The sequence below is a fragment of the Biomphalaria glabrata genome, chromosome 11 (genome assembly GCF_947242115.1).
Source record: "Biomphalaria glabrata chromosome 11, xgBioGlab47.1, whole genome shotgun sequence".
Classification (NCBI taxonomy): Eukaryota; Metazoa; Mollusca; class Gastropoda; family Planorbidae; genus Biomphalaria; species Biomphalaria glabrata.
Genome location: NC_074721.1, coordinates 39056202 through 39068631, shown reverse-complemented (window position 1 = coordinate 39068631; position 12430 = coordinate 39056202). Strand labels below are relative to the sequence as shown.

General features: G+C 34.6%; 1 protein-coding gene across 2 annotated transcripts in view; it reads left to right on the top strand.

Annotated features, from left to right (window-relative positions):
* Window positions 1-8039, top strand: part of LOC106054966 (transient receptor potential cation channel subfamily M member 5-like) — a 93575-nt gene extending 85536 nt beyond the window's left edge. For both annotated transcript variants that reach the window (XM_056004395.1, XM_056004394.1), the window contains exons 39-43: window positions 635-689; window positions 801-865; window positions 2652-2722; window positions 4678-4731; window positions 7825-8039. In XM_056004395.1, the coding sequence (XP_055860370.1) occupies window positions 635-689; window positions 801-865; window positions 2652-2722; window positions 4678-4698 (212 nt within the window). In that variant the 3' untranslated portion in view covers window positions 4699-4731; window positions 7825-8039. The remainder of the gene's footprint in view (window positions 1-634; window positions 690-800; window positions 866-2651; window positions 2723-4677; window positions 4732-7824) is intronic.
* Window positions 8040-12430: the final 4391 nt, after the last annotated feature.

The window sequence follows — 12430 nt, the reverse complement described above, 5'->3', positions numbered from 1 at the left end:
AATGTGGTAAATAATTACGGAAGAGAAAGAGTTAATGTTGTGAATAAAGCTAATGACCAAACAAAGGGAACTAATCAGATCCTTTTATTAAAAAAAATATCTATAAATATTGTCACAATTCAAGCGCTGCCATACGTCTCAATATTGCAAGTTTTGTTTCCCCTTTTTCTAAATAAAACAAAATTTAATTATTACCACTTATTAATTAACTAATTGGTTAAATGTTTTTGATTGATTCATGTGTTGTCATCGACAATGAATAATTGTGCAAAGTTTCAACTTGATCTAAAACTTGGAAAGGAAATAGCATTTACAAGATTCCACGCAGACAGACCGACAGACAGAGTGAGTTGATATAAGCTTTCTAAAAATAAAATTACTTGAATGAGTCCTGGTAGATTCTTTTAGATTGGATAATGTATATAAGATTATCGGAAAATAGTATCATTGTAAATGTTTAAGAAATAAAGTGATAGGTTTGCCTCAGTTTCTTAAATATTTATCTTGAGCTCTTGGATATCTTTGAAGTGGGAAATCCGAAAGGAAAAGAATGCACCATATATTTTTTTTCCTGTTATAATAACAACTGTCCTTTTATGTTGATCAATAGTACATATGTCTTTTCGTTCTTCAGAAGCTATTTTGCGAAAGAAAGGCTCTGCAAAGTCGAACAGAAAATATTTCGCCTGGTATGTTATTAATTTGGCATTTTCTAAAACTAAATAATATTTTTTAATTAATTAAGTTTAATCAAATTTAAGACTCTGTAAACATTGAAAGCTGAAATTTTTTGTTTCTAGTCGAACAAATTACAGATATGGCGTCAGGTGGAAGATTATATCTGTAAGGAGAAAAACAAAAAGAAGTAAGTAATCGATAGATTAACACATCGATCAGTTGTTTTTTTTATCATTTTTAAGTTTCTTGTCTTTCTAAGGGCAGGCCATGCACGTTTCTATGGCAACACTCATGTCTATGGCTATACATATGCCTACAGGTACACACGTGTCTACGGATACGCACTTGCCTACGGATATACAAATGTGTACAGCTATACCTATGACTACGGATACTCAAATGTTTACGGATACACACATGTCTTATCTTATCTTATATAATACAGACGTTACTTCATAAAAGAAGATGATTACGTCCTACGCGTCATGCATCTAGTCATGCATATTAACCAATGACTTAAATTGTGCCAAGTCACTGGTTTTCCTGGCTAGCTCAGGCAACCCATTTCATGCTCTAATAGCCCTAGGGAGGAAGGCTATACACATGTCTACGGCTATACACATGCCTACGGCTATACACATGTCTACGCCTATACATTAATAAAGACAATTACATCTTGGTCCAAACCTCCTGCAGTGCGGAAAGAGACTGGAACAGTTTAAAGCTTGGCTTAAATGGGGACATTCTACAGCTGATTAAGCTTTTTTTTTTTTGTAATTAGTTTTATTTAGCGCATCTTTTATACTTACGCTATGGTCCAATCTAGTTTTGTTGACCAGTGTGGGCAGGGGGTATGAGGGAGAGCGTTTCCGTGCTGCCTTTTGGGAGCTCAGCAAACACAACTCTGGTCGAGTCGGGATTCAAGCTTACACCCCCTTGATAGGTAGCCAAGCTGTTTATTATAAGCCTTCAGCCCCAGGGCCCACATTTGAAGACAATTTGACATTGTTTATTCTCCGTAGTCAGCTACTTATGACCTAATTCGTATTTTAATTCAAATACATTGACACACAAAAATAAATCTGGCTGACAAATTAATTATAAACTGATAAGTTAATTTAGCATACTCAACTCTTACTTTAATTAACAAAAGTACAAAGCTTATATACAGTGTAATTGCATCAATTAGTTTAGATCAGTCATGTTATTATGTGATGGGGAGCTAGGTGTAACCAATAATAACTCTGTGTGATTAGAAATATTTTTACCATCTATTTTTGTTTAGCTTTTAGCTTTCTGAATAAGCTATGATCCTATCACTCGTCTGGGCCAGTATAGAGAAGGAGGGTGGGAAAGGTTGGAAAGAAGGGAGGTATCTGTGTAAATGTTACCGTAATCGCTTTTTAAATGCATAAAAAAAACTTGTTTCCTTAGGGCTCAAGCCGTAATTCAACTTATCCCACCACATCTATCAAGTACAATTTCTTTCCTTTGTTTGATAACAAACAAAACAAGTAAATATCAATAAATAATTGGTTGACTTTTAAAAAATTGATTCTTGTGTTGTCAGGTAAATAAAAATAATAGTGCAAAATTTCAGCTTGATCCGAGATTGGGTGTGGGAGAATTAACGTGTACAAACTTATTACCAGACAGAGTGAGTTGAGCTCTTGGATATCTGTAAAGTGGGAAATCCGAAAGGAAAAGAATGCACCATGTGTTCCAGTTACATGCTTCGTATACGTCTGTCTGTCACATTTCTCTCATTTTTTCTCCTCGCTTCCTCTTTAACAACTCTATTTATAACTTGAATTACGACAGACCACCTCGTGATTTCATCAGAATCTCTTCAGCCTACACAACCAAATAATCCGCCCACTTTTTCTCATGGTTATACCAGAAACACGCACTTACACTCCATAACAGTGTTCCAAAGCCCTTTTTATGGATGATGTTTATTATTTCTTATTCAGATGGTAAAGAGCTTCCAATATCGGCGAGCAGGGCGAAACCTTTGAGAAACTCCTTATCCCAAGCCATCAATGTAAGTTGGATGTTGACCAACTGTCTACTGTTTAAATAAAATCTTTAAGATATTCATGTTAAGTACTTCTTTCGTATAAAAGATTAGCACAAACTCATTTTCCTATAATGGGGGCGCGGTGGTCGAATGGTTAAGTGCTTGACTTCTGAACCTTAGGTCCTGGGTTCGAATCCCGATGAAGACTGGGATTTTGAATTTCTGGATTTTTAGGGCGCCCCTGAGTCAACCCAACTCTAATGGGTAACTGACTTTAGTTGGGGAAAGTAAAGGCGGTTGGTCGTTGTGCTGGCTACATAACACCCTGCTCATTAACCGTTGGCCAAAGAAACAGATGACCTTAACATCTGCCCCATAGATCGCAAGGTCCGAAAAGGGAAACTTTACTTTTACATTTTCCTATAAACTCGAAGGTGGCTGTGAAGTCCGATCTTCTCGATTGCATACAAGGCACAGGTTGTAGCTTTAGTATATTACAGCATGCTAAAGGCAATCCTTTTTGGTGAGCTTAAAGGTGGTCGATGTAACAGAGGTGCTCCACGGAAACACTTTGAAGACCAGCTTAGGCGCCAATTCGCTTTAGCTGATATAGAAGAGAGCACCTGGCTGCATGCGGCCTCTGATCGAGACAGATGGAGTTTACACAAAAGGCCGCGGAATACACAATTGAGATAAAAAAAAAATCCTCTGCCTAGGGCAGACACAGACGGCGAAAAGAAAATCTTAATCGACCACCGGCGGACAATGGTTATGCTTGCATTGGAAGTGGCATATGTAGGTCACAATTAGGACTGCGTAGCCACGGAAAATGCTTCATTCCTCATTAATCTTCGGACTTTTAGCGGATGGGTATCCTCTTTGTATCGAAACTTGATACACCCACATTTCTGTCCATTGGCTACCATTTCTTTCTTGTATTCCTTGCAGCATTCAGTTGAATTCGAAAGTTCAAATACTGATGAAATTTTAAAACACGGTTTCGTTTTGTTTTTTGTGCTGAATTGTTTATTTCCGGGAGCATAAATACATTATAGCTTCTCCCTCCAAAATGTATACAGATGTTTTTCGACCAAATGACACAGAACAAGCTCTGGCGCGATAAGCGTATAGACATTATAGACATATAAAGACATATATAGACATTATAGACATATAAAGACATATATAGACATTATAGACATATAAAGACATATATAGACATTATAGACATATAAAGACATATATAGACATATATAGACATTATAGACATATAAAGACATATATAGACATTATAGACATATAAAGACATATATAGACATTATAGACATATAAAGACATATATAGACATATATAGACATTATAGACATATAAAGACATATATAGACATTATAGACATATAAAGACATATATAGACATATATAGACATTATAGACATATAAAGACATATATAGACATTATAGACATATAAAGACATATATAGACATTATAGACATATAAAGACATATATAGACATTATAGACTTATAAAGACATATATAGACATATATAGACATTATAGACATATATAGACATTATAAACATATAAAGACATATATAGACATTATAGACATATAAAGACATATATAGACATTATAAACATATAAAGAATATAGACATTATAAACATATAAAGACATATATAGACATTATAGACATATAAAGAATATAGACATTATAAACATATAAAGACATATATAGACATTATAGACAGAGGCATATAACTCGTGTATTTCATAACATGAGATGAGCCACAGTTGTGTTCATCATGTTTCTTGAATATTTTTTTAGTTCAGAAGTTATAGAGTTACGTAAGTCTAACGCCCTTTGGTTTCTTGCAGTCTAATGGAATGGGTGTCTTCGATGTATGTCAGTTACAAGCTTCACATTTTCATTATTTCTTGACTTGACTGTGAGTAATCTGTTTCTCTTTTGTTTTTGACAGCCAGACCTCAAGCTCATTTAGATAATTAGTACACAGAAAACAAAGTACAGAAAGGTATTATTGTTATTATTATTATTTTCGTTTGTGAAGAAACAAGTCCCTTTAGTTATAAGTGCCTTTAATTTTGAAGTATTTAAACGCAACATATATACAAGGCAAAACATTATATACAAAAACAACTCCACTAGATCTTCTTTATTGCCCTTGTTTACAACACACCCCGTGACTTCCTGCAAGTCCCCTAACTCTCAGGTCTCCAGCACTTGACCGTGTGTTACGGATGACCTCACATAGTAACCGTGCCACAACAGTGTTATATTATTATAATGTTAGACACGAATGATTATTCTTATCTTCTTATCTTATATAATACAGACGTTACTTCAAAAAAGAAGATGATTACGTCCTACGCGTCATGCATTTAGTCATGCATATTAACCAATGACTTAAATTCTGCCAAGTCACTGGTTTTCCTGGCTAGCTCAGGCAACCCATTCCATGCTCTAATAGCACTAGGGAAGAAGGAGTATTTGTACAAATTTGTCCTAGCATATGGGACGAGGAATGTGCCTTTATCTTTGTGTCTTTCAGAGTATTTTATTAAATTTTGTTTTTGTATTTGAAGATTATGGTTCAGTGTTTTATGTATTATTGCTACTTTACTTTTGAGCCTTCTGTCCTGAAGGCTTTCTAAATTTAGTGATTTTACTAAAGGTGTTACTCTAGTCAAATGTGAATATTCGTTTGTTATGAATCGCACTGCTCTATTTTGTGTCTGTTCTAGTTTCTTAATGTTTTCTTGAGTTGAGGGGTCCCAAACAGAGGATGCATATTCTATTATTGGCCTAACCAAGGTTAAATAACATTTTAGTTTTATGTTCTTATTTGATTTATAGAAATTTCTTTTAATAAATCCTAATGCTTTGTTTGATTTTTTTGTAGTTTCATCAATATGTGGATTCCATGACAGTTTTTCATTTATTATAACACCTAGGTATTTTGCGTTTTTAGTCTGTGTTACTGGTTTGCCATGAATAAGATAAGTGGAATTAATTTGTTTTAGTTTTTTTGTTACTCTTAACAACTGACATTTTTCTGGGTGGAAAGACATGCTCCAATTTGATTCCCATTTCTGTAATTCATCTAATTCTCTTTGTAAAATATCTGTGTCTTGTGTTGTTTTTATTGTTCTATATATTATGCAATCGTCTGCAAATAATCTGACTTTTGTTCCTGAAGTAATGCAATTTGGTAAATCATTTATGTAAATTAAAAATAGTAGTGGACCCAAGACTGTTCCTTGAGGTACATCTGAGTTTACTGTTATCGGTGTTGATTTAGAGCCATTTATTATTACAGTTTGTTCTCTCCCTATCAGAAAGTCTTTAATCCACTGATGCAGTGGACCATTAATGCCGAAATATTTTAATTTTTTAAGCAAACTATGGTGGTGAACTTTGTCAAAAGCCTTAGAAAAATCTAGTAAGATAGCATCTATTTGTTCACTATTATCTAAACCTTTTGAAAAATCATCAATTAGTCCTATTAGTTGTGTTTCACATGATCTATATTTCCTAAAGCCATGTTGGTATGGTGTGAGGACATTATGTTTGTCTAAGTGGTTTAGGATGTTGCTACATATTATGTGTTCTAGGATTTTACATGTGATGCTGGTAAGTGATACTGGTCTGTAGTTTCCTGGGTCAGATTTTTCTCCTTTTTTAAATAGGGGGGTGACATTAGCTTCTTTCCAGTCCTTTGGTACTCTGCCCTGGTTAAGTGAAGCCTGAAAGAGTATTTTGAACACTGGGGCTAGCTCATTACTTAGTTCTTTGAGTAATCTAGCTGGAATACCATCAGGTCCAGAAGCTTTATTTGGTTTGGTGTTGGCTAATAGTTTTTGAATTCCATTTTCTTGTACTACTATATCTTCTATGTTGTCTACTTGGTTCAAATTCAGTAATATGTCTTTGTCTCCTGGGGCTGAGAATGCTGATGCAAAGTATTTGTTTAGAATGTTTGCTTTAGTTTCATTATCATTATGTATTATGTTATGTTCATCTTTTAATGGCGCTACGCCTGTTGTTTCCATTTTCTTAGACTTAATGTATGACCATAGGTTTTTGTTGTTGTCTTTAGATATTACATTGTTTATGTATTCACTCTGCAGCTGTCTGCTTACTTTTTGGGTTAAGTGTTTAATTTTTATATACTTTTTGTAAACTCTTTCTGCATTAGTTTCTTTAAATTTTCTATATAGGTTTTCCTTCTGTTTACAAAGCTTCTTTAGTCTATTATTAAACCAGCATTTATTTATTTTGTTTGATGTGTATTTAGTTGGTATTTGATTTTCTATAATGCTTTTAAGATGGTTTTTAATGAAATTCCAGAGGTCATCGACTGGTTGGTTAATGTCTTTTTCTAATAAGAATGTTTGTTGAAAGTTTAATGCAGCTTGGTGTAGTTGTGTTAGGTTACATTTATTCCAGAGTAAGATTTTATTCATTCTCTGGCGCAGCTAGAGTCGAGTTTTGTTGTTATTATTATTATTAGTAGTAGTAGTAGTAGTAGTAGTAGTAGTACTAGACACTAGTAGTAATATTAGTATTAGTATTGGTATTAGTATTTATATATTGAAGGTTAATTTTATTATATAATGAGATCAATGGATCTTCTTTTGTATTTTCATGTGTCAAAGTAAAAAACTATCTGCGCAAAGTGTATTTCTTGAAATTAGATCTAGGTCTAAATCCTTTCGATCTTTTCTCATGTCAACATTGTAGACATGACCTAGATCCATAAAATACTATAGCTGTAATAGAGTCGGACAACATTATTTTTTTGAGGGTCTTAAGTTTGTTTTAGGGCTACAATACATACACTACGGTCTAAGTTGGTACCCAAGAAACATTCCTGACAAGTTTTATCAAGATTGGTCAAGCGGTTTTGATGTCTATAAGTCATATTCATACATACACCTTACATTCTACTTTATAATATAGATATTGGTATTGGTATTAGTAGGCTATTGGTAATGGTAATGCTATTAGTATTTGGTATTAGTATTAGTATTAGTTAGTGGTATAACCAGATTCATGTGTAGATAACTTTTAAAATCTAATATTATTAAATGCAATGTATTTCCAGGACATCTCCTGAAAGAATGATACAACACCAAATTAGAACCAATCCCTCGTCTAGAGCAGCTGACAGATAGAAAGTGTATGAGTCAAAAGAATTGTAATCATCGAATTGTATAATAGGCTACATTGTTAATAAATGTTATTATATTTTCACTATGTCATGTAATCATGTATACATACTAATTATACAAATGAGGAATAAATTTTATTTTATTCGGATTCTGTTAGACCAATTTTTCTTCAGGAATAAATGTAATAACATTTGACCCCCCCCCCAATAACTTTCGACAATAAGAGGACAGTACGTTTGTATACATTTTGGATGTTTCTTATAATTTGAAGATAATTATATCCTAATATCTTCCATCGGGAAGGTGGGGTTCGAATACGGGACCATCGACCGACAGTCCAGAGCACACACCAGACGACCAGGCAGTCATCCAGTCCAATCTAGTTTGTTTTCTTGACGACCTTTTGGACGCCTCTTTTTCTAAGCATAGCGATTGGACTAGCACAATTACAAAGTACGTGAACGAAAAAAAAAAAAAAAAAGTTTATACAACAAATCCATGTTATCAATACGTTTGGCCAGTGGCGTCGCTGGGGGGGGGGTGTTTGAGAGGTGAGGGCTGCAAGATTTTGATATTTATTAACGAGTGACACGGAGTGGAACAAAACAAATTGTCGTTTTTTTTTCTAAAATTATAAAAATAAATTTAATTCGTAAAATAGCTTCTGCCCTTTTTGTAATAATAATAGATTTAATCTTTTATACGTGTCCTTGTTAACTATTTCCCTTGTGCTTTTGTTAAATAGGGACCACAGCTGCCAATTAAAGCTATGCGCTTTTTCTTGTTAAAAGTTCACACAAGCATTAGTGTTACGGTATGTTACTATTACCGTAGAAGTCGCTACCGAATTGAATGCACTGACACCGTTTCTTGTCAAAGGTGGCACATACATTGGAATAGCTTTTGGGTGCGAGAGAACTCACAAAACAAAGTATCTGAATTTTTAAGATCATTTTTATTTCTGAAAACACAAACAGGTGTCCACCTTTCCAAAAACAATACATTTTTAAAGAGTTGAATTTTGAAACAATAAAAAAATGAATGTAATACACAACAAAAGATATAGTACATACCTTCAACTGATACGGATTATTTTATCTTGCCTATTGCTATGTCTAAAAATATGCTAGACATTTACCAAATGTTAAAGGGAAACTCCGATGGTTTTGACCATTTTTTATATAATTTGTGTTTTAAATTAGAGATAAGGAATATATTATTCTTTTCATTTTTATTTTTAAAAATAACTTAGTATTTTTTTTTTCTGTCATGCTTTTAAGTTATTTAATACAATTATTTTATTTCATTCATTTCTAAGAATATAAAATCATGCAGATAAACTGGATTTAGAAAAGAAGAAAAAAAAAGAAAAAAAAGTTCTTGTGACAAAATTTAAATCAAGCGAATTTGTTGGGTTTATTTTTAAGTTTAGGCAATTTTAGAATACTTTAAATATTTTTTCTTCCTGAAAATGTTCCTAAAAGTTTGTGCAAACTTCGGACTCGTGATGACGTAGAACACAAAGTTGAAGGACGAGTTGAGGACATAGAGGACCTGTTTGAATGTGTTCAGCAACATTAAGGCATTGTGGGTAAAATACAGCATGTAGCTTTTAGTGGACAACAAAGCGTCCATTAACCCGGACGGAACCAGGACTAGACAGATCAAGGACGTAGAGAGAAACAAGCTGGTCTTGGCAGACCTCATTTCCCGCGCTCGTCTCAACATGGCGGCTGACGAGAGACGTCTGAGGTTCTTTGACGATTTGGTTAACGCGATTAGCGTCATCAGTGTGAATAAAAGCACCAGAAATGTTATAATAGCCGTGACGTATATAGATGAGACGAAGCTGCAATAATAAAAGTATGAGTTTAAGCTAAAGTCAGTTTTGTACCTTAATACAACAGTAATATTATTCATTATAGCGTAGTCTAAATACGTCGCGCCGTAGTACGGGGACAAAAGACATGCTAGTATGAATACAAAAACTCCGACCACGAGTTTAATTCTAGATCTTGATATCAGGATGGCGACGTGAAACGGGAAGCAGACGGCTACCATGCGTTCCGCCGACAATATCACCACGAGGTATGTGCTCGTGAAGAACAGCCACGTCTGCACGGGGTTCAAGGTCACGTAGACGTAGGAAGACCACGTGGTCGACCAGTACTGGTTCAGGTAAAACACAATTTTCTGAGAGTAATAGATCAAGGTCATGCAGGAGAAGCAGAGGTCACACACTGCCAGGTAGAAGAGGATCAGGTTGGTCGTGGTTCTCATGCCGTGATGAGTCAGGACCACGATGTTTAGCCCGTTGCCTGTGAACCCAAACATTCCAAGAAGATGAACCAAAATACAGTTGATACAAATGTCTACAGTTTTCAAAGCCTCCTCGCTGACATCGAAGAAAGAACCTTCTGGATATGTCTCTCTAAACTTTCTATCGCTTGTCGCATTCATAATCGCTATTTTTTTTACTTGTCATTCATGGTCTGTGGTCCTGTGCTGGATTTTGTTTGAAATTTTGATAAAGAATTCTAGGCTTTTGAATGCGCCAGAGCTATTTTTAGCAGACACTCTAAATAATCTTTCGTATGAATATAACCTTTATAGGACTCCCAATAAAAGAGAAAGTTATCGGTGGCTATAAAATCCACAGCCGTATGCGTTCAATCTTAAAAGCCATTGGTTGCGTACATATCCTAGTTCGCCGTTACATGTATGTAATTGTAATATAATTGACACTTAAAATTTTGGAGTATGCCAGAATGGCTTTTGAATACACTTTCCAATATTTGGCAAGACTATGTTGGCCAGAACAATCAAGTATTACCTGGCCACTCAGACGTTGCCTCAAACGAACGAACGTGGTAATAATAGGTTCCCAAGGTAGACGCATGAATGGACGAGCTGATCAATACGTTTGTTAATTGGTTATGGAAATCGAACCACGTGACCTGCAATCAAACCTCTTGCGTCACAATTACTGTTAAAAGTGTTTAAGAAGCTCGAAGTAAAAAAAAAGAAAGAAAAATGACTTTTTATTCCAATCCAATATTCTTTATTCATGTTATTATTCAAAACAAATTGCCTCGATTTGGACAATGTTTTCAATGCCTCATTTCTCGGCGTTATAATGTCTATATTTAGCACATTATTTAATTACAGACAATTAAAACTAAGCAAAAGGTTTTCACATTCAGTGGGTACTTCATCATTAAAAGCCATCCCCAAGATAAAACAAATAATTTATGTATGTGACAAGAATGCTATTTGTTCTTAGTGACCTCCCGATAACTACGCAACTTATTCATTAGATCCCAAAATAACTTGTATGAAGAAAGGACAGCCTTATAGTCTAGTATTTTCTTCTTCTTCCTCGTTCTCATTGTTATGTTGGAGTGTTCAGATGACTAGACCAATATATGAGATGAACTGCGCAGTGGTTCCCAAATCAGGGAGCTCTCCATATAGTTTTCTTACTATTGGGGTGTTTTGGGGCGAGTGTCTTGTTTGGATCTCTTAATAAAGAGTGCAGTTTTGAAGGACATGGTCAGCATTCTCTGGTGACACTCCACAAGGGCATATTTCACTGGTTCCAATTTTGAGCTTCCGGTACATATGTTGTCTCATTCTGTTGTGTCCGGTCCTGAGACGAAAGATTAGCGTTGACCTTATGGGGATAGCTTATATTAGGCATCATCTTTCTTGTGATTCGGATGAGAACTTGTCCATTTCTCATTTATTTTATTTACTATTGGTTTCATTTCTTTTGTATAGAGTGCAATGTTTAATTGATGATTTGAGATAAAAGAATCAGTCAAAGATGGTTTTAAAAGTCTAATTTTGATTAATATTTCAATCTATTTTTGACAAACGTGATTCTGATAAGATTTCTGCATATCATAAATTAAGTTTATAAAATTGATTTAGATTTTTGACAGACTACCAGAAAAAGATGAAAGTTAAAGTTTACTTTCAGGAGTGGCCACTAGACTTCTATCAACTTCTTTTTTTTTTTTCAAACAACATTTAGTCCAACCCAAACACATCATCTCACAGCAAGTGTATAAAAATATATGGAGTCACCTGGTCCGTAATCTGTTAGATATTTATCACCTGGACCGTAGTCTGTTATATACTTATCCCCTGGTCCGTAGTCTGTTAGATATCTATCATCTGGTCTGTAGTCTGTTAGATATCTATCATCTGGACCGTAGTTTGTTAGATATTTATCTACCAGGTCCGTAGTCTGTTAGATATCTATCACCTGGTCCGTAGTCTGTTAGATATCTATCACCTGGTCCGTAGTCTGTTAGATATCTACTGTCAACTTGTGGAAAAGACCCAAGCTAAAAAAAAATACAACCATTATTAAATATCAAAAAGAAAAACATTTTAAAAATACTTCTAGAAACTTCTATTAAGAGTAGATGTAAAATGTTTTAAATGTTTCGGATGTTCCTTCAGAGCTAAAGACAGTTTACTTCCTAGTCCAAACCTCCCGCAGGACGACGGGGGATGGGAGCGGGCAGGATT